The sequence below is a fragment of the Pezoporus wallicus genome, unplaced genomic scaffold, assembly GCF_028554395.1.
Source record: "Pezoporus wallicus isolate ANWC-B61680 ecotype Strahan unplaced genomic scaffold, APGP_CSIRO_Pwel_v1 contig_6464, whole genome shotgun sequence".
Lineage (NCBI taxonomy): Eukaryota > Metazoa > Chordata > Aves > Psittaciformes > Psittacidae > Pezoporus > Pezoporus wallicus.
In genome coordinates, this window is record NW_026642130.1 from 2,776,217 (window position 1) to 2,803,450 (window position 27,234).

The following is a 27,234-nucleotide window of genomic DNA, read 5'->3' on the forward strand; positions in this document are numbered from 1 at the left end:
TATATATTGAGCTGCTACCTCTGGATGCAGTCCCAGGACTTCTGCCTCTCTGCTGGGTCCTAAACCAAGTTAAAAGCCTGAGCACTGGCATACATCAGCTCATGTGTTTTTTTCCATATGTTCTCTGGAGCTGGTTTTGTTCTGGCTACTTATTTTCTCACCCAGATAGTTCTCAGGCATGGTTTCAGACATAGCAGGAGGACCACCCCCAGCTGGCAATTTGGATGTAGGCATCATATTTTTAGGAAGGAACTTAGTTGCATAGACAGCTATGAGGATTATGCATGCCAGTTGGCCTCTAGGCCAGAAAACAGTCTTTGGCTTATTTTATTTATAAATTTAGATACAGCTTCCTGAGTTCAATTTCTTTTTTTCTGATATTCTCAGCAAGCTGCTTAACTTTCTTACCTTGATGTATTATCTATAGTCTTGGTTCCTATCCATAGGTAATTCTTCCCATGTTAAGAGGGCCTTGAAGTGAAGGCTGTGGTGTGTTGCTATTTTGACACTCACTGAATTACCAGGGGGATATAAACTGGCTTTTGCAAAAATAAGAGTGCAGCTCAAGGTAGATACTGATGCTCAAAGTGAGGTTGATGACCAAGCCCCAGACATTTGGATTTAGTGGGCAAATTGCAAACTTTGCAGCAGGGTAAGTATCTCCTGGAGATGCTGTGTTAGATCTGGCATGTCACAGCAAAGTTTTTGATTGCTTGGGACAGCTGAAGCAGCTATGTCTCTGTTTCTCTTATCTTTCTCTTAGGGGGAGGTCAGGTGAATTACTTTTTGGGCTTCTACTGACGATACTTACTATGATGCTAATGACTGTAACAGGCATTTAGTCACTTAATGCATATTTAAACATCAGTAGGCATTTAGATGTTTCAATCCTGAACTGAATGACAAGTTTTTCTTCTACCTGTCTTCGACACAGAAAATAAGACTTCTGCAAGCAAAGGGAGTGTTTTTCACATCTGTACATAAACATGTACACATATATTCAAGTCTGTCTCTCTTTTAGAATGAAGGCATCCTAGTTTCAGCTGTTTATACTGTTAAAGGCTCATAATGGTCCCTGGCATGATTTTGGTCCAGGACAGCTATCCTACACCCAAGCAACCCATGAGCACAAGTTAGAGGTAAACATGACCCAGGGAACCCTTTCTTCTAAGGCCGCATGGATGTCCTTATGCTGTTTTGGAGGCTGGAGGAGTTTGTATGGATGTGCCAGACCATGCCAGCTAGCCTCAAGGCTCAAAGACAAGTAATGACAATGGCTACCTTATCAGAAGAGGTGTAGCCACACATTTTATGAGTGTGGAAGACACAGTTTTTGTTGGAGAAGATCTGTCTGTTTTGGTGGATATAAACACTTCAGGGTACATGTCCTCCTTCATGTTATCTCTTCAGACTCCCAGCAAATCATGTTTCCTGCAAGTCTGCAACAGAAAGCCACTTTTGAATTTTTATTTTTTAATTCTTTTTCCCCAGAGGGATAGAAAATGGATTTGGAGAGTTCATTCTCCTATTGGCATTTCGTCATATGCCACATTTGTAATAATCCAGTCCTGGGATGCAGATGGGTCTTTCCCATCAGCTTTGATGATTGTGCAGTTCCCAGTTGCTGTCTCAGCTCACTTCTGTTACTGTTCTTGCCTCCCCAAGCTGGACTTGTTCCTGCCTTTGAGCTGCTGTCAGATGAAGGGATCCACTGTTCAGCCAAGTACTGTCACCACTTCTGTTACCCAGGGAGGACACTTGCATTTCCTGACACAAAAAGAACAGGAGTGAAAAAGGCTTTTAGTGACCTAAGAAACACTCCTGCTTTTCTTCCTGTTCCCTGCTCAGTATTTCACTCTCTTTTTGAAGTGCAAGTCCGAACTATTATAATTTTTTTCTGTTTCAGGTTAGGCAGAAATCCTAAAGTGCTCTTTCAGAGAGCTGTTAATACCTCCTGTCTGTCTTATAATGTGTGCTTTAGCAAAAAGAGGGGAAACTCCCCAAATCTTCCCAAATAATATTTAAAAAAAAATAACCACTTGTTCCGTTGAAGGGGAAAACTACAAAATTTCAGCTACCTGAAGGCTTTGCATGTGATTATTGTTTCTCATAATGAAAACAAAAATCTGTGATAAATTAGAAGCTGGGATTTATTCTGGTTTAACAAAAAGGGTACTAGGTAGAACAAAATACAACTGTGTTAGATGTCCTTTTGGACCAGTTATCCATGATGCTTGGGCAAATCCATTCCCTTTCTAGTTTGTGTTTACCTTGATTATATATGGACTACAAGGTCTTTGGGTTGATGTTATGAGAGTGGATGGAGCTTCTCATAACATTCCTGTAGTGTGATCTGAGTTCCTTTAGATACTGCCACAATGCAAATTGTTATGTAATTCAATTATCAGTTATCATATAATTATCAATTATCATACAATTAAATTATCAATTTCCAAAATTGTGATATAATAATTCATGATAGCTACAGTATTCAATACACCTTGTTCCTCCTTGCATCAAAAGGTGGTTAAGTATGGAGTACAAAGAGTTCATCTTCAACATTGCTTTTAAGGCTGTAAATGTTTGAGCCCTGGCCTAAGTTTCATCTTCCCAGTAAATTGCTTAAGAGTTTTAGATTAGTCATACCAATTACTTCTCAATGAACTTTTTATGTCAAGAAAGTAACCTCTCTTTCCCTTTTTTATTATTCATCTGCATGAGCTGGGAGTCAACTTACATCAAAGACATTTGGCAATCCAAGTAGCAAAAACCAGCTGTTAGCCTATCCTCTTGAGGACTATGTACTTAACAGGGTAACCCGAGAGACCATGAGCATCCTCTCTGTGCTGCTTCCAGATCCGCTCTCCTGAATAGCTCCTACCAGCCAAATTACCATCATGTTAAGAAGTTGAAAAGCTGTCATCATGCAGCCAGTAAATGCAGTGGGTCAGGGAGGTTTCTGTCATATGGACAGAGTTTCAGAATGGACCTGGTAGAGGAATGAAAGTAGCTGGAGGGGATGAGGAATGAAAATCAATTAATAAAAGATTCATAGCTCAACTAGAGGATGAAGGGGTGGGGGAGAAATAAGACAGGATGAATTTTGTCTAGATGTATTTGAAGACTGTTCACAATAAAAAGGGAATAATTTAAGATTAAAACAACAATACATGACTAGGAGCAATTGGCAGAGGTTGAGCAGAGACAATAAAGATAGGCAGGTGACAGGAACAATTTCCTAATTCTCTTGGACTCATCTAATCTCAGTAAAAAGATGAATGTGCTGTTACTTGCGTTTCTTCAGTTTCTGGTAAAGCAAAGAATTAAAAATTACTCTGGAAGAAATCTTTTTGTTCTCTACCAGGCACTTGAGTATATGACCTGTCAGATCTGCAACTTGCTAGTTGTACTTACCACTCATGGAAAGCTCTGTAGTCAGTAAAACAGGGGTGCTATCAAAACCAGGGGTGAAAAACAGATTACAAGCCTCTGAGACCAAGCTTTAAGCACTGAACCCACATTTGCAGATCACCAAAGTGATAGAACAAGAACATCCTCATGCTGGTATGAAGTCACACTGTACAAGATTTCAGGCAAGAGCAGTAAGACAGTCTCATGTCCTGTGCTCCCTCTTGGTCTAGAGTGTTGCATTCTCTGTGCTTCTCAATAAAAAGTGTGAGTGACATGAGATGGTAGGTTTTTCACTTCTTGAGTTTTCAGGTATGGACTTAAGGTCCACAAATCTTAAAAGCTGAGCAAGTAATGGATTTTGAGAGGGGAGTCATTCCCTGACCCTGAGAGCAACTGACAAGGCTTAGCCATAGCCACGTTATTAACTTTCTTAGCCCACAAAACGTCAGCGAATTTGCATCATTGCTAACTTTTAGGAAGGATCCCCTGTCTGGAAGCTGAGATAGGGATCTCCGTTTTCTGGGAAATGGAAAATGAAGATCCATTTCTAAGCTTGCATTTCTGTAACAAAAGCCTTTTTCATATAGTCCAGTTGAAAGTTAAACTAATGTGTCACGTAAGCACCCTTTAAAGAGGGTTTTTATGTCTTTTAAAGATGTAATTAAAGCTTATAAAAGTCTTTATAAATTTATATGTGAGAAAGTTATTGAGTAGTCTGAAGAACAGCTTATGCCATGGCACTGCACAGCATGGCTGCAGGCTAGATACGGCTGCTGAAAATGCCACTGCTACCCATATTATCATGAAACTATGAATCTCTATTAATATTAAAACAAATTTTCATTAAAAAATTGTCATAACATGATTAAGTGACTTTAGAAGTTTCTTCACATTATGCATAATTTTTACAAGAGGAGAGCATTAGAATAATTGACAGCCAGGGAGCACCTTGTGGCAAAAGGGACTCCAAACCCTTCGCTGCTGCACACACCAGAAGGAAGTTTGCCTGTTATTCTCTTTCATTTGCTTTCCCCTTCTCACTGTGGAAACCTGGGACTTGCTCAGCACCAGTCTTGAGCTAAAGCCTTTTATTGCTTCCCTCTTCTCTAGTCTGCTGCAGAGGAAAAGATTAACTTTCTTCTTTATAGCCTTAGTTTTTAAATCTGGTCTAATATCCTCTCCTGTAGTGCATGCATTCAGTTGCTGCAAACCCAGCCGCTGCTGATGGGTTACTGTGAAAAGAATAGCATACCCCCTACCTCTGTGTCTTTGAGTCTTGAAGAGAGTTCAAATGGTTACTCTAGTTTTGCTTTTCCTTTGATATTTACTTACTGTGGTGCCTTCTGATGAACATCCACCTGCTGTGAAACACCCTTACAATTGCACTTCTCTCAATTTGTACATGCTCAGTTGCTTTCTGAGCTCTTTGGTTGTGTATCCTCCCTGTGTACTTGACTGCTTACACGTGCACTTGGCCTCATAACCCAGTCCTCTGACAGCTCCTGTGGCATAACATGGAAGGCAAATATTAAATCTCTGGCTTTTGACTGTCCAGTTAACCAACACATCAGATAAACTTCTGAGGTTCAGTTCTTGCTGTTCTATATTGCTGGCATTTGTGACATCCCACCAAAGCAGCCAAGAGAGATTTAGTTCCCCGTGGAGGACCCCTTTCCACCTACCCTACAACCTGGAGTATTGGCAGCCAAGCCAGATCCTGAACAGGCTTATGAGTATACAAGATGTTTCCCCAAGCCTTGCCCCTCTGATTGTAAGGGTTCATAATACAAGGCAGATTTGAATTCTGTCTTTGGTCTCTCAACAAAGATACACACATTTACTGAAAACAGCTGAAAGTTCTTAATTCTTGGCAATTAAAATAAAATAAACTGGGTTTGGGGCCAGCATCAAACCTGTGAAGTCTTTAGTATGGTCATAATTTGGAATTAACCTCCATTTGGCTAAAAATAAATAGGATTGCTGATATAAACATTTGGTGTTCCATTTGAAGTTTGATGTAATATTGTTTCCTGTTTTAGAAGAGGGATAATCATGATTGATTACTACACAAATGTATCAAATAGAAAGCATTTAGAGCTAAACACAGCACCTGCCTTCATACACAGAGATATGGACCCTTAGGATAAGTAAGTTAATGGTAAACATAAACAGGAGAGTTAATATTTGTTCTACTTGCTGCTGTTGATTGGTTTAACAAATCCTTCGTGGCCCATCTATGTCATACAGTTCTGCACAATGCACTTGAACTAAATTACAGAACAGTTTATACAATCACTATTGGTAAACTGTGGCTCAGACTGTAAAGTCCTATTCAGTATTCCTGCCATATTTCTAAAGCAAATTGCTCCTTAATTGAAACCTGCTTCAATATAAAAATACAGCCTTTTCAGTGAGTCATCCTTTTTTTTTCCCCTTACAGTTTGTAAAGGCTTCCAGCAGTTTAAAGTGAGGGTTAATTTTGCATTAAGACCATTGCCTCCTAGTTTCTTTCAAATAAAGCCAGGGGAAGTTCAGGGGAAGGCTCTTTCCTCTGATAATGAAGCTCTCCATGTTAATGATGCATGCAGGCTCCCTCAGATCCTCTGAATTAGAAATACTCCTGTGTGCAAGCACTACTCTGCTTCATTAACATTAAAGAGAGGTAGATTGGTGGCTATTTAGGGCACAGTGAAATCACTGGCTATTTAGGGCAAATGGAAATGGTGCTAATTGTGGCTGGTAATTCCATTTGTAGGGTACTTGCATTTTGGTGGCTGTTTGGCATAGAGGTGAAAGAAGAAAGCACATTGACATCATTTCAATGTAGTCTGAGGTTCATTGTTGCCAGTTAACTTCTAAAATGATATGCAAAGTTTTTCAGGTTCCCCAAATGTTTGTTTTGGTGTGCTGGCACTCTACCAGGAGCATGGTATGTGTTTGTGGGTGGCAGCACCTCAAACAAGGCATGGAAAAGGCAAGGACACAGCATTCCTGGTTAAGAAATTTTAGGCTATAAGATACCTCCTGCTTTGTTTTCTTCCTGTGTCATGAGCAAACTTCCAAGTGAAGGGCAAAGAATCCAGACTATCGTGGTACAAAACTATACAAAGACTTCTTCCTCAGAAAGACTTTCTGGTGCTAAACAAATGGCATTTTCAAACAAAAAATTCTCAAGCGAAGACTCCCTGCCTATCTCAAAGACTGACAACAATTAACTTAAAAAGAAAGTCGGTAGCATCTGAAGCTGTCAAAAGTCTATCTTAGCTTTGAAATCTAGGGAGAGGGGACATGATGCAGAGGATTCTCTATTCTCTCTCCACCTGGCTGAACACAGTGACTGAAAGAGTATGGAGCAGTGGCAACAAGATCCTGCCCAGCACAGGAGGCACGCAACTACCCCACCTTCTGAGGTACCCTTGCACAATAGGTATGAGGCTGTGCAGATGGAACCAAACATTCATGAGGACGATGGTTCATCTAGAATGGACCTGTCACCAAGGTTAAATCAAAGAGGAAGTCTAGAAGGCCAACAGCATCCTGGCTTGTATCAGTAATAGTGTGGGCAGCAGGACTAAGGAAGTGTCTTTAAAACTTCTTGGAAGAGGTCCCTGAGAAAAGTGATTCAAAGTGTCTCATCAGACTTCTCCAGTGACAAAGAGTAAAATGAGTAAAGAACTCATCCCCCAAAACCCACGTGGATTTACTTTGCACAGAGGATGGGTTTGGGTCTCCATCACTTGCTGTGGTAATGTGCACCTTTGTAACACAATAACGCAATTTCTGATGTGCAGGAGAGTTTAATGTTATACCACATAATGTGTGGCATGCTTCTGCTGCTAGAAATGTGTTTCCTGAATACCTGAGCAGGTGCTGATAAGTGTGTCAAAAATGTGCTTGTTGTCATTTACTTGCTTAATTAGCAGCCTAATATCCTGGTCCAGTTAATGTCTGTAAGAGGAGGTTTATTAGTAGTATGAAAGCTGTTTAAGCTTTATAAACTCCTTCCAGTCAGATTCATTGGTCTGCCAATATCTTCTGGTTGAGTAATCCATTGCTGATGCACACTTCTGTTTGCTGTTGCTGTTTCTCAGCTGAATGTTTCTGGGTAACCAGAAAGTCCTTTTCCAAAGTGACAGCCTCCAAAACCCCAACCCAGAACTGATTGTAAGACTAAAAAATATGTTCAAGCAATCCTCCTCCAAGATAACTGTTGTTGTAATTATGCATTGTCTGCAAACCAGCAAGGGGAAAAACAACTAAAATTTGCAAATGCAAACAGGCACATTAACAAGATGACATGGGTTTTAGCACTGTCTGTTTTGGGTAAGTAAGCCATATGCAGTATGGAGGGTTTTGTAATATGCTTAGATGTCTAACTGTAAGGTAATATTCCAGTATTTAGAAATATAATTTTAGATACACACCTTCAGCCTCAATGAATTTTTGACTGCACAAATGTGAGGGAATAATCAGAAAACTATCAAATTTTGTGAAGATAAAGATCCTAAAGGTTGAACCTGAGGCTCATGAGTCTGGTGTATGGGAAAATACTCTGACAGTGTAGGAGATGATATGCTGGCTGTTGCTGCTGTTATGGTTTGCATAGGCTTTGCTCCTCTGTGCCTCTATTCCTCCAGCCTTTGTCTCTCTTTTTTGGCACTTCAGGCAGAGATTGTTTCTTTGTAAAGAACCACAGAAATTAAGTCATATTCTGAGAAAAAGTCAGTATATACTGCTGTAATTCAAATAAAAACAGAACTGTAAAGTTTGAAAATGACAGAGTTCAGTACAAAAATGTGATTATATTTTTTCCTCTAGAAAAGAGGCTCCAGACATTCCTTATAATTTAACTGTGACCGACAGTAGGAATAAGACAACCACAGTCAATTATGTCCCTGATACTTTATCAAACCTGTATGGCTGGATGGTTCTCCTCTTGGATAAAGAGACTTACACATTGGCATTTGACAACCCTTTGGTCAGCAAACAGCTCCAGGTAACACGGGAACTTTTATTTTTAATTTAAAAATTATGTTTGGAAAAGATAATAATGTACTGAGAAAATCTCTATATATTCATTGTCAAGACTTAGATATGACGACCTAGTCCCTGAAGGTCTCAGTAGTAACTTGGAGAGGGAAAAGAATTTTGGACATCTTAGATGAAGGCTAAGTGTGGTGCTTAGGAATCCAAAAAAAAAGTTTTACTACATTAAAACATACTGAAACATGTTTTTTTAGAAGACATTGTTATTCTGCACTTTTCAAAGGTGATGAGGGGAGTTGATTTTTTTCTACATTCTCTGTGACTTTCTGCTTAATTTTGCATTTTTCTTCCATGTTTACAACATGCATTTTACAAAAGAGTGTGTTGACTGTGAGAATCACCATATCTTTATCCCTTCATAAGGCACTCTATGGAGTGCACTCCAATCACAGACAAAGATATATTTATTTTATTTCCCTCTTCTCTAGTATTCGGTGACATTTAGCAACTTCATGACTGGGAATTATGTGCTGGTGGAACACAAAGATCTTCCTGCAAATCCTGAGGTTGTGGTGTCCTGTGGGACAAGGACTGGGCAGCCACTGCAATCTCTGCCCTCATACAGACATCACAGGAGCTGTGACTGGTATCTTGACAGCAGACTGAGGAAACTAACCTATCTGGGTAAGTGCAATGAGAGGAATTCAATGTACCTTTCTGTTCAAGAACTTTGACAGAGCTGATGTCTTTTAAATTTAAACCTCTAAACTGCATAAGGCCTTAGACACAAGGCCATCTTTCAATAGCTTTTCAATAGTGAGAAGTCCTTCAAAAAGATCAGGCAAATGGAAGATGTAGGCACATCAGGTCCATCTCTATCTGGTCTATCTGGTGCCTGATCTATCAACAAAAGGATTGTTTCATAACTAGTGGTTGGGGTGACATCACTTGAATTTGAATTGGTGTTTTGGAGAGGTAAAGGCATTAAATTCCACTAATGATCTCTGTTGTCAGCTGGCCCCACATCATGTGTATCATTAATATATCATGTGCAATCTGTCTAGGCTGGGCCCACTGAAGACAATAGAATTACCGGGTGAGAATTCTTCATATGACTGTAAGCTTCCAAAGATGACAAAGGCCTTTATATTTGAGAATGTTGTCTTTGTACACTAGATCATGAGTGTGATGATCATTTTTTTAAAGAAGATCAGATATTTAATGGTATCTATTCAAGTTTATTTTTTTTTAAATTAGAATATTTTCCACAATTTTCACTGTCAAGAAAATAATTTCATAAGGGTCTAAATTCTATATGTAAAGGTAATGGTTGTTACCATTATTAATAATAGTCAAATCAGGAATCACAAAAACATTTCAGTGTGTTTGAGAAACATAGCTTATTCTTCATGACTGTCATATGGGGAAGTTGAAATATAAATATGCTGATTTTCACAGTAACAGAAAATTTAGTCATTGATCTAATCCATTAGTTTTAATGAATTTCTCTTGATTTGCACTGATGAGGTGGCATACAAATGGTTTTCTCATGTAGGATATCTGTAGGTAATTAACAACTAGAACAATCAGTGGGGCAGTGGAGAGAAAAATATGGCTGAAATGAGGGCAGGCAATCCACTGAGCTTAGTCTGGCAACTATGAAAATCACTCACTGTACATCTGAGGAGAAACAGAGAAGCCCATGCCTTAACCTCAGTCTAAGGGCCATACTTGCTGTATCCATCCCCAGTCCTGGGGCTAACAGGAATTGCACAGCTTGTGTCCATACAGCTGAACATTTTATCTCTCAAAACAAGCTGGATGTACCCAGGTTTCAGATTAGGAAACATCCCTGCCCTGCGTTAACTCCCAAACTATAATGGTCACCATCTGGGACAATCCATTGATCTGGGCCAAAGCTGTGACAGCAACTTGACCAGCAATATAGCTATGTAGATTATTGGGTTCCTGGTCTTATTTCCATGTCCTGGCTCTGTTTAGATACAGTATAGGAATAGACTGGCTAGCTGCTGCACGTAAGCCTCACCCAAGATCATGAGCTATTTACAAATAACAGTGTAAATTTGTACTTTTGAATATAAAAGTCAGCTGTTTTTCAGTTTGTGTATCCTGAATTGCACTATCATAAATAAAGCAGCATGGGAAAGCTAAGAATATGACACCTATATCTTGACCTTTTACTACTGTTGAAAGTAGAGGAGATGACATTCTTGGAAAGACTGGGAGGAAGTGATCTGGCCAGCATATGTCACTCTTGTTACATGGATGATTTCTTGTCCTTCTCTTGTTTTCCTTTCATCTTGATTTTATTACATGAAGAGGTCATTGTTTCTCATTTTAATACAGAAATAATCATCCAAAGTACATGAGGGGATATTTATGAAAACATTTAGCATGTATAATTCATACTGTGAACATTTTCAGCAAGGAATTTCATAGCAATGAGATCAATAATTCAGTGTCGGGTACCAAATATCTGACGCTGTTGGTGGGTTAAAAGTCTGAAACAAAGCAAGTAGATTCCTAGCCCTGGTATGCCAGTTAATTTCTCTCCTAATCTCCTCTGTGCAGGCTGAGAGGGTGAGGATAATTAGCCATCAGAGCAGACTCATGGCATGTGGTGGACTTTCCATCACTCAGAGTCCTTAGATGATGTTTGGCCGTCTTTTCAGAGAAATATTCTCCAGCTCTACAAGAAGCTATTAGAAACCTCATGAGGCGAGATTCACGCTCCATAGGAGGTCAGAGAAAGCTGCCACAATAGTCCCTTCTGGCCTTAAAAACCCATCAGTCCAACCACGGACCTGGAGAGGACAATGCTTGAAGGTCTGGCCTTCAGAATGTGTTCTCATCTAGCCCTGCAAGCTGTTTTTTTAGTATTATTTTTTATTTACATTTAACTATATGAAATAATTACCCAACTAATTAATCCCGTTTACAAGCTTTGTCGGATTCTTCAGCTGTCAGTCATGCCCAAGCCCCGGGCCGGCGTTAAGTCTCAGCTCCCTCCTTCATCTGACTTGGTCTCCATGACTACAGGCTGCATCTGCTGACACCCCACTCTCTATTTACTGCTTAATTAAGAATTTCACGCTCAGCCCTTATCTGCTGCTAAGAACAAGAACACACTGTTAAGAAACTCCAAATTTAGGCTGCTGCACAAGGAAAGCCTTTCTTGTTGTCCTGACTGCGTGGAGCCTCTTTAACTACCCTCTTGGCAACTGCGCTGCCACCCTTCAATCAAAAATCATTAAATGGGGCAGAGATAATGACCGTGTAGCATATCAAAAGGAGGATGTTTGCTTGGGCTGAGGAGGAAAAGCTGTAAGGGCCTATAAGCAGCCACCACTTCAAAGGGAAAAGGGGCTGATAAAGAGTCATTTGTTCCTGTTTGACTTATGTAAAAGGTCTGGTATGTCGGAGTCCCGTCTAGCAGACGCGGGTCCCCCCTCTCCTTGCTCGTGTGTCAGCAGTCAGGCAGCTGGGCGCAAACAGCATCAGCCCAAGCATATAATCACTTGACTCCATGCCGACAATGGGCACTTGTAGGGGGTGACAGAGGGAGGGCTGGGGAACAATGGGGAGACAATTATTGCAGCTGCTCGGGAGGGCCATAATTCTTCCTTCAGAAAGTAGCTGGCTCTTGCCGGGTGGAGGGGAGAGCTCGAGTGTATTAGTCATCCTTCAACTTTTCGAAGCACTTCTCCCTGCCGGTGGGGTTTCGACAGCTGCTGGTGTACCACCTCTTTCCTATAATTGTACATTCTGGCAGGGGTCAACTTACTTTTGACCCCCTGCTTTTGTGTCCGTCAGAAAGCCTTTTAGGGCAAACTGTGGGGAAGTGGCAGGGTGCATTACATCCAAAATTAACATCGGTAAATACATATCAGATGCCAGCTCATTCACAAACAGGTCCTGAATTCACACAGCCTTTTGCTCAGGCCTGCATGGGGGGGAAAAAAGGGGGAGAAGGGGAGGGAAAGCCCCATGACTGAGAAGATACTGTTATTCAAATGAGGCAGACAGCTGAATGAAGCCACCTTGGCCAGCAGTTTGAGTCAGGCTCAGGCTTTTTCCATGCCCCCTTCCATACAGAATTGCCTAGCATCATGCAAATGTTTGTTTATCTTTGCGGGAGGAAAATAAGTCTGTCTAACACAAAAGGCTAGAAAATGTACCGTATGTAAGGGATTAAAGGAGTTAAGTTGCCCTGATGCTTTGCATGCTTGCAGTTTTGTAAATTAGGCTTCAGCATGGGACAGTGCTGGGGATGCTGAATGGAGAGAAATAATTGTGATGGAGAACGTTTCTGCTTTGTTGGTTACCTGCACAATGATCCTGTTAATTCAGGCACTCACAGCTACCTACATACATGAAACCCTATTAATCAACCCTTTGAAATAATCTTTTCAGACTTTTTTAAAGGAATTGTCATTGAAGGACAGATAACTCCATGTCCCTGCTGGATGCTGGGTGAAGGGGAGATGAGGAAGCTTGAGGCAACCCATGCCAGTCATTTCTACGTCATCAACTTTGCTTTGACATTATTCAGTCTTCATAGCATCATCCTGATTTTCTCTAGGGCACCCTATGTCTTGAGAGAAGTGTTCCTCAAAGGTCACTGGATGGGGCCTGAGATTGCTGTGTGGCTCTGTGAAACACTGAAACATGGCTCAAACATGTTTCAGGAGAGTGGTCCTAACATGATGTGACCATCCTGAATAAAAAAAAAACAACTTACTGAAACAGGGGAGGTGGAAAAGAAGTCACACTGGGACATCTGGGATGTTTTTAGGAGAAATATCCAGTGTAAATTACAATAATAACATTATGAGCTTTTTAAGTCTGTTACAAATATGAGCATATGGTGCCACAGCATGGTACTGCTTCTTGGTTAAGGTCTCTGGGCAATAGTGGAGTTGGCTAAAAACCAGAGAGACATTTGTTCATTTTTGAAATGTTTAAACTTCATTTCCAGATTTCTCTTGGTGTTTTTTTTTTTTCTGAAACTGAAGTGTTGGACACAAACATTATTGAAAACATCACTGAAAGGATTATCAAACTTTCTATTTATCCCAAACACATTTTTCAGCAGACAAAACTTTTATGGAGATGGGTCATCCTGCTGACTTTGCTCAGGCTGCTCATGTGTGAGCTGTTAAGAGGGCCTGAGGCTCAACCTCATATTACTCCTCTGCCAAAAGCCAGTTTACAGTTTCCATAGTTCTTAAAAAAAAAAAAATTACATTTATTGTCTTTTCTAAATTCCTAAAGAATGATCTTACTTCCATTACAGTCTGTGGGTTTCTGTAGTTGGTTTGTGTAGCAGAAAAAACGGGTCCTTAAGAATGTTTGTTTCTAATATTAACATACGCAAAATAAACAAACAAAGATATTTTCTACAGCCTTATTGCTAAGGGGAAAAGGAGAATCCTGGGAGGAAGACCTAAAGAATGGAATTAATTTGATACAGAGGACTGGTTGTACAGCCATGAGTCTCTTCTTCCAGCTAGCTAAACCTCATCCTGTATCAGTTATTTCAGAAAGTCAGTTGACCAGATGTGGGCTGCTCAGTGGCCTCCATGAAATGAAATGTCAGTTCTTAGCAAAAAGGTGTCCTTTGTAACAGTCATAAAGAGAAAAATCAGCCTTCTCCTGGCAGATGTGCTCCTGTCCTTCTGGCATAGCAGCAGAGACAGCAGAGAATGTAGCAGTTACAGAAATAAGGTGAGGAAATAGGGTGCTTGGTGACAGCCAGCATGGCTTCACTAAGGGGAAATCCTGCCTGACCAATTTGGTGGCCTTCTATGATGGGAAACACAAATTTGATAGGTGGACCACGCAGTGGATAAAGAAATGGCTGGATGGCTGCATGCAAAGAGTTGTGGTCAATGGCTCAATGTCTAGCTAGAGACCAGTAATGAGTGGTGTCCCTCAGGGATCGGTGTTGGGACCGATCTTGTTCAACATCTTTGTCGGTGACATGGACAGTGGGATTGAGTGCACCCTCAGCAAGTTTGCTGATGACATCAAGCTGTGTGGTTCGGTTGATAAGCTGGAGGGAAGGAATGCCATCCAGAGGGACCTTGACACGCTTGTGAGGTGGGCTGATGCCAACCTCATGAAGTTTAACCATGCCAAGTGCAAGGTCCTACACCTGGGTGGGAGCAATCCCAGGCACAGCTACAGGTTGGGCAGAGAAGAGATTCAGAGCAGCCCTGCAGAGAAGGACTTGGGGGTGCTGGTTGATGAGAAAATGAACTTGAGCCACCAGCAGTGCACACTCACAGCCCAGAAAGCCAACCGTATCCTGGGCTGCATCAAAAGGAGCATGACCAGCAGGTCGAAGGAGGTGATCCTGCCCCTCTACTCTGCTCTCGTGAGACCCCACTTGGAGTATTGTGTGCAGTTCTGGTGTCCTCAACATAAAAAGGACATGGAACTGTTGGAACAAGTCCAGAGGAGGCCACGAGGATGATCAGGGGACTGGAGCACCTCCTGTATGAAAACAGGCTGAGAAAGTTGGGGCTGTTCAGCCTGGAGAAGAGAAGGCTGTGTGGAGACCTCATAGCAGCCTTCCAGTATCTGAAGGGGGGCTTATAAGGATGCTGGGAGGGACTCTTCATTAGGGACTGCAGTGACAGGACAAGGGGTAATGGGTTAAAACCTAAACAGGAAGTTTAGATTGGATATAAGGAAAAAATTCTTTCCTGTGAGGGTGGTGAGGCACTGGAATGGGTTGCCCAGGGAGGTTGTGAATGCTCCATCGCTGGCAGTGTTCAAGGCCAGGTTGGACAGAGCCTTGGGTGACATGGTTTAGTGTGAGGTGTCCTTGCCCATGGCAGGGGGTTTAGAACTTGATAATCTTAAGGTCCTTTCCAACCTTAACCATTCTATGATTCTTTAAATAACCTTATAATCCTGTCAGCGATGGGCTTTCAACTATGTGATTTCTGCAGGAAGAATTTCATGCCTTCACCTCTGCTCCTACAAATATTAATCAGCTGTAAGCAGGAATCTGTGGCCATTAGCTCAAATCTTTTTCTTTTTACATCTCTTCTCATTGCAGTGTCCCCATAACACAGTATTTCTTGGTAGCACCTGTAACAGATCCTGTTAGAGGATGACAAAATAACCTACCCCAGGTTCTCCAGTTTCCAGAGGTGTATCTCACTGTGTTGTTGATTGTGTTGTCTAAAAGTTTTGATTTCCCTGTGATGTATGTTAGCCCAATTGATGTTAAATAGCATGGAGCTGCTTGTTATTTGTAAGTCAGGCTATTGGAGCCATTTATCCTAGTTTCAGCCCTTCCTAATATCCACAGGCAAAATTCCCAGTCACTGCAAAGCTGATAAAAGATTAAGTTGCTCCTCCTTCATGTTCACTCAAGGAGCCCTGAACCAGAAGAAAGTTATCCGGACTATTGTCAAGAACACGGATATTTATGATTCACAGCCCAAACATCCAGGAAGAGCTGTAATAAGACAGAAAATTGATGAGCCCTATAAAAGGTTTTATACAACTAAACCCTGGAGCCTTATAACTACGTTTTGTGAAGAGTCACCTTAATTCAATGTTTACTAATGACATCCTTTGTCTATATTGCCTGTATCTCTTCCTGTCCTGAAACAATGATAACATACTCGACAGCAAAACAAAAAATCAGAAGTAATCTTGATTATTCTCAAGGCCTCTATCGCTCCTGCTTTGATCAGCTTTTTGGAGTATTTCTGGGAAATTGCAACCAAATGCTACTGATTCAAAACTGTTTCACTTTACACTCATGGAAATAAATAACTGTGAAAGTTGTGGGGCTATGGAGAATTCAGGCCCCAATTCCTGCACTTGTGGGAGAGTATAAATGACTTATAATGGTTTGAATTGCCATGAATTGTTTGACACTTCAGATATGAGAAACTTTTATCCTTGCCCTGACTCTGGACATGGCTGTACTAAGTCCTAATGTTTCCTTTCTTCACTCTGTAAGGGGACTGAACCCCTTTATGAGGTCTATATAGCATACTGATCAATTTTTATGTCCATTCAGGATTTAATTAGAACAGCTTTTCTCTGAACAATACAAACATTCTTAATTAGATGATTGCACTGTAGTGCCTGCAAAAAAAAACCCACAAACCTGTTAAAATACATTTATTAGAAAAAAAGACAGTGTCAGGGCTCCATTCTCTCACTTTTTCTAGACTAATGTAACACCTTTGACTCCTGTTTTGCCCTACCGTAAGTGAGAAGGAAGGCCACTATTATCATAAAGTACACATACAGGAGTGTTTTCTGAAAACCACATAAACTCTGTGTCAAAGACTTTAAAATAGCATCTTCATGTCATTCTTTCTCTTCAGAGGTTCACCTTGTGGCCATTCAAAGACATGATGCTGTTCAGTTTGAGCTCTATGAGATGATTTGGGGCATATTGGCTTGACTGATGTATGTATCAGACCACAGCTACCGTTGGGAAAGAAGGTGCTGCTGAAGAACAGGGCTGAGACACCTGATTACTAATTAATCAGACATAAGAAAAACCTCATGGAATCAGTTTCTATTTAATTACGGAAACCTCATTTGGCATAGGAGCATATGCTGCTAACTCAATCGAGTGCTTTCAACTGACATCAAATAGTAATTATCAGAAAGAATCAAGTTTTTTGATTATTCATACTAATTTATTGAACACTTAAAATTAATGAACCTCAGTTATTTTAAATTTGCTCAGTTGCAGTGGGAGAAAAAAAGGGAGGTAGGGAAGGATGGTTTTCACAATTTAAAAGTACAGAGACTTGTTTAAAGATGAGTAAGTAAATTACAATATGGCATGAAATCCCATCAGTGGGTTGATACACATGTAGGAAAGTTCCTGGCATGTTCTGGAACTCAGGAAAGTTCTGACAATGGCTTCATTTATACTATTACTACACACCCGAAACATATTCTAGTTACATTTTTGGATCACCATAAGTGGTCAGATTTATGTGTTTGTCAGAGTGTTTCTATTTTAACCTACTGTTGTTCCAGTTGGGTAACTGAAAGGAAATGCCTTTATATGCCACTGGAGAGGAAGAGGAGCTAGCCTTTTGGCTGGATCTGAAGCATTTTTGTCCTGCTCCTCTTACTTAGATTTGCATTATCCTGGCCTTTCTCCTGCTGACAGTATATTGGCACAAAGGTTACAACTGTGATAATTACTTCTGACCTCTTTTCACAATGGAAAACACAGGGTCCCTGTCTTCAGTCTACAAGTCTGACTAATTAAAGCATCTCTTTCAGATACCAGATATTTTTAGGGAAAAAAAATCAAAACCAAACTAGAAAACAAAAGCTGTAATTTGCTGTTTGAGCCAGTTAATACATTATGCATTCAATGGTGTGATAGCGTTTGTTTTAGTAGAACCGCTGTGTATTTATAGTGGGATAAATGAGATTTGCATTCCAGCCTAGAATTTCTGATTGTTGAATGTTTTCTTTTAGCTGTTTCTAATGAGTTGTCTTGAGACCCTCCATATCTGTAAATTAAAATATGTTGGCTTAATCCCTTCTCAAAGTACAAAAAAGACAAAAATGCTTAGAAACCATGTATAGTTGCTCTCAAAAAATGTGCTTATTAGAAATGTAAAATGTCATCAGAAAATCATGTGTAGCAATTGATTTACTATGATTTTTTGTGTGTGTGTTTATTTGCAAGGCCTTGCCGTAACTCCCTAAAATTCTCTGTGTTCAGTCACAGGAGCTGACTTAATTCAGGTCACGCTGAAACAGAAGGAAAGAGTGGCTTTACCAACCCCAGGTGCGTGACAGTCTATGTCTGAAAGGCTTGGTCTGGTACTCACACCATTTCTTTCTTACTACTTTTTCAGAAATAGATTGTTATTTTTCACTTCAGTATTTCATACATCTATCAACCCAACAGGGGTTCTTGTCATTCATTTAAGCATTTCATTGAACAATATCTACCATTGCTCAAGATAAATGTGTGATTCCACAGTATAAAAGACTATAAACTTTTGCTAAGAAATACCATAGCAGATCAGAAAGGTCATGGAGAACGTAAGACTATTGTGTATTTTAGTGCTCTCTAGTGATCTTAGTGTAATAGTCTGACATTACTGCACAGTTACATGTCTAATCAGGAAGAAAAATACACCAGAGACAAGGGAGGCCTCCAATGTTTGGTCTTAGTTTTATACCTGCCTTGCTGCATATGAATAACAATAATAATTCATGTGTCAACAGGGTTTACGTACCTTTATGCAGAGTGTTTCCACTGAACAAACACATAATGAAAAGACAGACCCATCCTTAAGCTACTCTTGGTTTTTTTATCTCTCTGTATTTTTCTGTGCTGGCAATGGAGGGTTTTTCTGCTCCACGATGTTACTGAGCTGGGTCTAGCCCCTAACACTTAAGCATGAGCTTGCTCCTGTGTTTTCAATACCTAACAAAGCCCTCCTCAAGAAAAGAAATGTGAGAATTTCTTTTAGTGGTAGGACAGAAGTAGGTGCTTGTAGAGGCCTCCAGAGGGAGGCCCTGCCTGCGTTAGTTTCAAGCTTACTAAACTTAGTGAACAGGATTTCCCCTTGAAGGCTTTTCCTCCTCTCGGTAGCAGAACAAACGTAGGCAATTAATTTATGAAGACCAGCTCATTACCTGTCTAAAATACAAATGTAAGTTAAACACCTACATTTTTGAAACTAAATTTCTCCCAATATTTTTCTGATGCTAAGGCTCAGAATTTTCTTTTAGGATTGAGCTGAAAAATGAATCTTTGGAGAATGATCAGGAGTTGCCATGTGTCAAGCTACTTTTCCAGCACGTCTTTAATTACCCCTTGCAATGGGAAAACTCCTGCTTTTCTGAGGGCTAACTTGCTTGTAAGAGATGAGCACCCATGTTTTAAAGACTTTCATACTTTGGGAAAGTATGGAAATTCCCATACTCTGGGAATCTGCTTCCTAGAGCACTGGAGGGAAAAAAAATGTATGAGAAAAGTTGGCACTTTCTGGGAGGGTCAGTTACCATTATGACCATCTGGTTTTGCCAGGTGGTCGTAAAAGTCAGTCACCAAGCGCAGGTGACTGGTTTTTGTTTTCATTTGCTCATCTTAATTTTGTGCCTGAAGTGCTCAGAGCTTTGGATAGCATAAATAAAAATAATTAAGCAGTTGCTTGTCAAACATTCACAAAGCATAACATAAGCTAAGTATGAAAAACCTCAAGATTTGCTTTGCTTTTGATGGGTCCCAAAGAATCTGAATCTTTTTTTTTTCAGTTATCTCACTGTGCTTTAACTCTGAAAACATGATCGTGAGAGAGACCTATTTTCTCATCAGGCAGATTCGTTTAAGCATGGAAGATAATAAAAAGCAGTTAGTGTTGCTTCATCAGTGACAAAAGGAGGATGTTAATGTCACAGATGCTTGATTATCAAAGAAATGGTAATTCTTCTAGCTACTGAAAATGATAATTCTCTTTTTTTTATGTCCTGTTTTGTAGTTCCTTCTGATGCTGTCTTGAAATGGTCCCAACCAGAGACATGGAACGATGTGGAAAAAGGCTGGGGTGGATCCAACTATAGCATCCCAGGGCCTGGGGAAGATGTCATCATCTTACCTAGTAAGGAAGGAAGGAAAGGTGTTTAATTTGAGTAGGGGTGCTGGGGCCTGTCTACATTAGGATATGCATTTGTTTTGCAACATGGGCTTCTTGGCACTAGTGTCCATTCCAGTGTGTGCAGGACACCACATTTGTTCCTCATCACATTGAAATACTGTCTACAGTATGAAGTGTGATTTTTGGAGGAGAATAATCATTCCATTTTCATATACACACAAACACATACACACATACTGATATTCAAGATTAAGGATATACATGGACTTTATTTCAGGAGCACAGGATTTGCAAGACCCAGAATCACAGCTCACAAAGAGCTCATCTCTTAACCCACCTCTCTATGTTTAGTGAAAGGGCCATATTTTACATTTCCACAGTTGTACCTTCCGTTTTATTTTCCTGTTGCAATTCCCTCTATCAATGATAATCTCGCAAAGCCATTTGCCACGGATGCCTCCTAGACACTTTAGCCTATACCTGTATTTCAACCTCAGACTTGAGCTATGCAGATTCAAATCCCAGCTCAGCTTATGACCTTATTGCATGCACAACCTTCTGAATTCTAGAAAATACATTAGGCAACTTGCAATGAGTAGAAAACTTGTGCTAAGCATTTTATGTAATAGCTGACCCTGCTCTGATCATGAAGTTGGACTACATGGGGTTCCTCCTAGACATAATTATGGTGCTGGCTCAGCCTAATTTGCTTGAAACCAGGAAGCCTCTCTACCTACCAAAGCTCCGCTTCTGGAAATGTGGATAATGCTGCTCGCTGTCTCTTTCTTTTCCACGTGTTTTAGGCTTTGTGGAAGGAAATTTCTGCTGCTTTGTGTTGGCATTTAGGCATGGAGTCTCAGTCATGGGTAGGGCTTCTCTGTCCTGTCATTAAAAGTAATATATACATATAATTTCAGCTTAAATTAAGAATTTCAGTTCCACCATCTCACAAGATATAATTCATAAATGTGCTTAAGTGTTAGTACATTCAGAGGCCAGAGAAGGCACAGAAATGTCCCTCCAGGATTTTGCTTATCTTCTGTATTTCCTGTGTCCTATGAGGATCTGAAGTAACAATAAGCACGTACCTTTAGGCATCTTAACCTGTTGCTCACCATTACACTTAGTAGAGCTGCAAGAGTTACTGAGTTGACCAAATGTGGCTATCTAGTGTTAACTGGGTTGCTCTTCACTGGTGGTATTATGCAGAGTTCCAGGGCATACTACATACATGAATAAACTGTGCCTGAACCATTGCATATTGCTGTTCACAGCCCAGCCCAGGTGATCTAGTTCTACGACAGGAAACAATACCGCTGCATCAGCATGCTGGTATACCAGAACTAATTAGTTCTCCTGAGAAGCAAAACTCATTAGCTCAGGCCTGGTACTGTGCAACATGACCTCACAGCCTTTGGGGTCAGAACTAACATCTCACAAATTTAAAGCAGTGTTAGTTTGGTCAGCTAACTGGGGAACGTCTGCACTGTGCTGCAGGGCATGGTATAGGGATTCTCTCTAGCATGCTGGTGCCTACTGGTTAAACATTAAACATAATCTGTGTTTTAGCATGGACAGGAATGTCCTCTGCCTATAAGGAATTGAGGAGCCAGAACAATAAAGCTGGCCCAAAACTAGAACTCAAGTTGGCACCTGAGTAGCAGAATGAGACTCTGGGATTCCCCAGTCCTGAATTATAGAATGGTTTGAGTTGGAAGGGACCTTAAAGCTCATCTAGTTCCAACCCCCTGCCATTGACAGGGCTACATTCCCAGACCAGGTTTCTCAAAGCCCCATTCAACGGCCTTGGACGCTGTCAGGGATGGGGCAGCTACAGCTTCTCTGGGCAACCTGCGCCAGGGCCTCATCACCCTCACAAGAAATATACCATGTTCAGCTGCTTAGAACAAGGTGCTCCACAGTGTACAAAGAGACCCCTGTCTCTACTCTTCAGGGGATATTTACTGAAGAGCAAAACCACAACAAAATACTTAATGGGTGAAAAGAAAAGAGGCAAATGATAAGTGAAAATGCACTGCCTGCTAGGACAGGTAGAGAGCTGTACTCTGTGAATGTCTTTTTCCTATCACTGATAAAAATCTCTTCACTCCCATCACCAGAGTAGATATGTGTGTTTAGTTGGGTGCAGAAACTGTTCATCTCTTCAGTGTATTTCTGGAATTCCCCTTCAATTTTAGCGTAAGAATATGAACATAAGCATGAACATAAGCAGTCTATCACCAAATCTATTTTGTGAGAACTGCTCTGTTGCATGCCTGTCTTTTCTGATCATTGCCCCTCTACTTTCTTTTTCCTTTCCTTCTTCATTTATGCTGGCTTGAAGGTGTTGAAACACCTATTGGCAGTGGGAGTCAACAGAGTGCAAGGTCTTAAATTGGAGTCAGTTATCATTGGTGTGATAACGACACTGGATTTGTTGCTCAAATCAAGGCACTTAAAATATAGTTAGGCAAGATGTATTTTCTGTCCATTTGTCATACTTTGCTCCTCTGCCACAAGTGTGTTTATGACTTTTCAGCTACAGGAAAGTCAACCCCCAAAATCTAAAATGAAATCAGCATTTTTTAAATCCATCTTTAATTGTAGCATTTTATAGATGTTTCCTTTCCCATTTCCACTGGATGTGCATATTCTGCTAAATTCAGAATGACCCCATATGGCTACAGAGAAGTGAGAGTTTGCTCTCATGAGAACAAACATTCTGCAAAGCACCCCAAATTGTGCTGCTGTATACACCCAAATAAGTTTTTGTCATTCACTCCTGGCAAGATGCTGCTGTGTCCCATGTTTCACTATCCTTTAATTACTTACAACTCTCCCCTGGGAGCCAGCCATCATGATTTTCAGGTTGAAAGCCAATCTATGGACCTCTTTCTGGTATGCTGTGCATTACTAGTTAAGTCCTTTCAGACCTTAAAGAACACATATAGAATGTTATAAAAACCCAAATAATAAATGTTTAATGTTCATTTCTAGTACAAAGAAGTGAAGGGTAAGACTTTTTTCTAGGCCTGACACTGTTGAAGTCTCTGAACAAACAAGACACCTAGACTCCACTGAAGACCAAGGGCACTGCCTAAACTGAGCTAATGAAGACTTCATTGTGCTTATTTAACAAAGTATTTTGCAAATTTGCATCACATATTGGCTGCCTTATTGTCTGGACTTGAGAAAATCTAGAAAACATCTCTGTTAGCAAAATATTCATATTAAAAAAACAGGGTTTTGTGTCACTGCTTGGTGTCTGCTTGACATCTAGAGAGTGCATTTTGGAGGGCTTGAAAAATGGGGTTGTGTACTAAGTTATTCCATTTTTTTGCCCTGTTTTGAAACCATTGGTGAGACTTCAGGAGTTCATAGGCTTCTTTGTACAAGATTTGTACAATTCCACTTGCAACAAATGTGGGTCCCTCATGTTAAAGTGACTTTTAGTGTTGGTGTGTTACAAGTCCCCTCAGTGAGCAGATGTAAGTCTCTTCCAGCCCCAGTTGGAAATCTTTATATCAGGCTGCAAAAACTTGTGCTTTTACCTCTGGAGGTTCATCCTCCAGAGCCACAGCCATTCCACAAGGACCTCTCACAGGCTTCAGTAGTCATACCACCTTGAAAAACAATCTGAATAAGTTTAGTCATGCTGTTCTGTGGGCCAGCAGTGGCATTAGCTTCTCAAGCCCTCAGATTTTCAGGGCTTTGGTTTATGGTTTTCAGTGTGACACACTCCTGATGCAGCGTGCTCTGCATGGAAGGAGAATGTGTTATAATTTCAGGCAATGGAATGCTGTTTTGAAGGGTATTGATATGATATCATGTAGCCTCTGGCAATTTCTCTCTTCTTTTTTTTCTTCCTTTTTTTTTCCTCCCAGTGGTGGAATTCACTCTGTTACTCATTTTCTGATTTTGATTTTCTTTGAACTTTTTCTGTTTGAAGAGATGAATGCTGGAGTACTGTATCTTGTATAATAGCTCTTCTGTTGTGCCTGATTTCCATTCAATGTCATGCTATGGTGTTTTCTATAGCGATGCGGTTGATCAAAGGCATTCTGTGTCATTGCTGGAGTCATTAGCAACTTCTCAGTATTGTACATCTGAACATTAAGACTGTGGCATACCTGTGAGCGTTTGTCTGAAAAAAAAGTATACATATAATGAAACATAGCCCTGTTTTCAGGCTCAGACTATGGCTTGCTGAAAGTGGTTTCTTGCCATTTTATTAATGTCTTCATGGGAGGAAAACAACTCCAATTTTTCTTTCTCTGAAGATAGATCCCTTGAGCTCAGTGACCTAAAGTTTATGATTTTAACCACTTAGTAGTCATCTCCCTCTACTACATAAATGAGTGTATTCTGTAAGGACCGTGTAAGTTAGTCTCCTTTGAATCTGTTTGCTTTTCTCCTCAAGTGTGGAAGGATGTTTTTTTATCTCAAAGTGAGCATTCCGCTCTTTCTACGGAGCAACATTTTACCCTCAGAGGACTTTAAACCCTAAGAATCACACCCCAGAGTGGTACTCTTTTAAACTGAGGAAGATACAGGTTTGCAGAGATACCTCTGAATGGGGGAATTTTTCATTCCTGTGTTTCAAGGCTCACATACATGATGCTACAGTTATAGAGCAGTCAGCATTTTCCTTATGAAACCTTCTTTAGAAAGATGTGTAACTCAGCAAAAATATCTGTTCTAGACTGAAACTTGACATATAAATGGTATGCCTAGGAGCACTTCTTTTCCTTGTAAAAACGTTTCAGTCTGTGTTTGATGAATATACTTATGGCCTTTGTCAACTGCAGCTTTTTGCCACATTCTTGAGCTGTGATTTCACAAACTAGATTCCCCTTCTCTTGGAGAGATATCATTTTAACAACATCTTCCCCCTTATTCTCTTCTCTGTTTCATATCCTCACACACTGTGCCTTCACTTTGCAGCTCTGCAGGGCATAGGACTGTACCTGTCCTGTAAAAAGATTATAGACAAGAGTTTCTTCACGCCTGTAAAAATGTATCAAGCGCTAACAGTATAATATTTAGGAGGAAAAAAAAATACTGCACTTGTTTTGTAGAGCCTTATTACATCTGAATGCCATGAAAATTTTGTATGCTTGAAAGATGTTAAGTCGCAGGACTCAAGGAATTTCTTTTCAGATGAGGTGTTCAGAGTAATGATGGGGTCATGTGGTATTTAATGTAACCATTGAGAACAGAGGTCCTGGGCTTTCAGGGTTTCCCTTGCTGATATCCAGAGTGAAAGAAGAAAACAAAAGTGGGAGAGGAAGAGGTGGGATGATTGAATAAAAGGGATAGAGTAGGAACTTGTATGTAGAAGAGGCAAACAAATCTGCAACCAGAGCTGGGACCCCACATCCTGTAGAAGTTTCTTCCCCCTTGAAGCTGTGAAACTTCAAGGCTGCAAAACCAAAGGGCCAAAACCTAGGCAATACTATTATTACAGAGAGCCTACTCACACTTTTTGTAGTCCGCTTCTGAGTGTACTTCATGTAGATTTTGGTTATGTTTCCTGAAAACAGGGCTTGGAAAAATTCTTCAACCTTTGGGCTAGAAGGTTTAAGTCAACCCCAAATTGCATGTTTTGGGGAAAAGGCTTTCCATGTGCTACCTATTTTATGGTCATTTGTGTCTTCATCCAAAGCAGTTGCTAACAGCTATAGGCAGAAGTGAAACTGTGAAGGAGCTGGTCCACTTCCCAAGACACTTCAGGGCCTTTCCTGTGTTCCACACCAAGTGGGCCATTATAATCACTTTGTCAAAATCCACTGGAAAATGTGTCTGTTCCTTAATCTCTCCTATTTTGAATATCTATGCCTCTCAATGACTCATAGAATCATAGAATGGTTTGGGTTGGAAGGGAACTTAAAGCTCATCTAGTTCTGAGCCCCTGCCATAGGCAGGTACACCTTCCACTAGACCAGGTTCCTCAAAGCCCTATCCAACCTGGCCTTGACCAGTTCCAGGTGGAATGCCCATAAGATCAATGAAAATCACAGCAAATCTCTGGGTAGGCTTTGGCAGCTGTCATTATATTAAAGAGTCTTATTTTCTGCAAGGTACTTCTATGAAAGTCACAATGAAATCATTTCATTGAACCCCTTGTCAAAGAAATACCTTGTTTTTTCTTTTTCCAGGGACATTCATTGACTCAGAGATGAATTATACTTGGAAATTGTTACTCTTGTCAATAGTGAAAGCAGGTGGAAACCACAATTTAAGGGCTTGAGCTGCTTTCCAGTGCAATCAACTGAAAAGCTCCTAGTGACATCAAAGAACATTAGGTGGACCCTCAGGGTGGAATTCATCTCTGCTCAGTGGCCTACCTCTAAAGGACACACCATTTACATCCTTCCTCATGTCCTACTTGGAAAACTTAAGTGGTGTTTAAAAGGTTCGCAGGACTTGCGAGCTTTAGGAGGTGGCAGTGACACTGTCATTGTCTCAATCAACATCAGTCCCTACTGCTCTGTAATGTAAAAATATACTCTTTGTTTTGTCCTTAAGGATCTGAGAGAATGGAGCTTTCCCTGGTCATTTTAACTAATCATTTATTAGTAGGGACGGAGTAGTTTCATGAATACAGAATTGAAAAAGTATGGTTTCCTGCAGTTTGTGTTGATGTGAGGAAAGCTTTGTCCTTGGTTGGTGAGGAAAAGGTGGGATTTTATACCTTTTATGCTCAAGACCTGAGAGTGTAAAGCCAAATTGGAGAGAAGGACAAGCAGTGACAGGATGCCATTGGAGGTAGGTTATCACCCTGGGTTATTCAGCTTGTCACCCTGATCACTGCTTTTAACAAGGTGGGGACTTGCAGGCTCTTTGTGCCATGGAGCACCTATTTGATACTGTTGGATTTTTTTCTCTTTCATCAGTCTCGTTCTCTTCAGTGCCATGAGGGTAAAATGCTGTCTGGGCACAGCTTAGTCCTAGTTCATTACAATGGGTGATCAAGATTTACTTTCATAAATAGAGCAGATTCACCTAGCAAGATTGCCATGCCACCTTAACATGCTGTCTTTCACATGCATGCTTAAAGGTTTAAGCAACATTTGATGAGGCCTACGCATGCAACGATATTGTAAATATGATGTTATTATTCATTTATCAGATCACAGCTGCACTATGGAACTTCAGCTGCAGATGAACCTCTGGTTGTGGGTGCTGCACAAGC

The 27,234-nt window shown here is 40.5% G+C and overlaps 1 protein-coding gene across 6 annotated transcripts in view; it reads left to right on the forward strand.

Annotated features, from left to right (window-relative positions):
• The window catches only part of PKHD1 (PKHD1 ciliary IPT domain containing fibrocystin/polyductin), a 254,467-nt gene that overhangs the window by 141,239 nt on the left and 85,994 nt on the right, over positions 1–27,234 (forward strand). For all 6 annotated transcript variants that reach the window (XR_008974692.1, XM_057427481.1, XM_057427480.1 and 3 more), the window contains exons 48-51: positions 8,230–8,407; positions 8,886–9,081; positions 18,152–18,217; positions 19,923–20,042. Coding sequence is in view for 5 of the 6 variants with exons in the window: in XM_057427481.1 (XP_057283464.1) it covers positions 8,230–8,407; positions 8,886–9,081; positions 18,152–18,217; positions 19,923–20,042 (560 nt within the window). In the remaining variant the exon portion in view is untranslated. The remainder of the gene's footprint in view (positions 1–8,229; positions 8,408–8,885; positions 9,082–18,151; positions 18,218–19,922; positions 20,043–27,234) is intronic.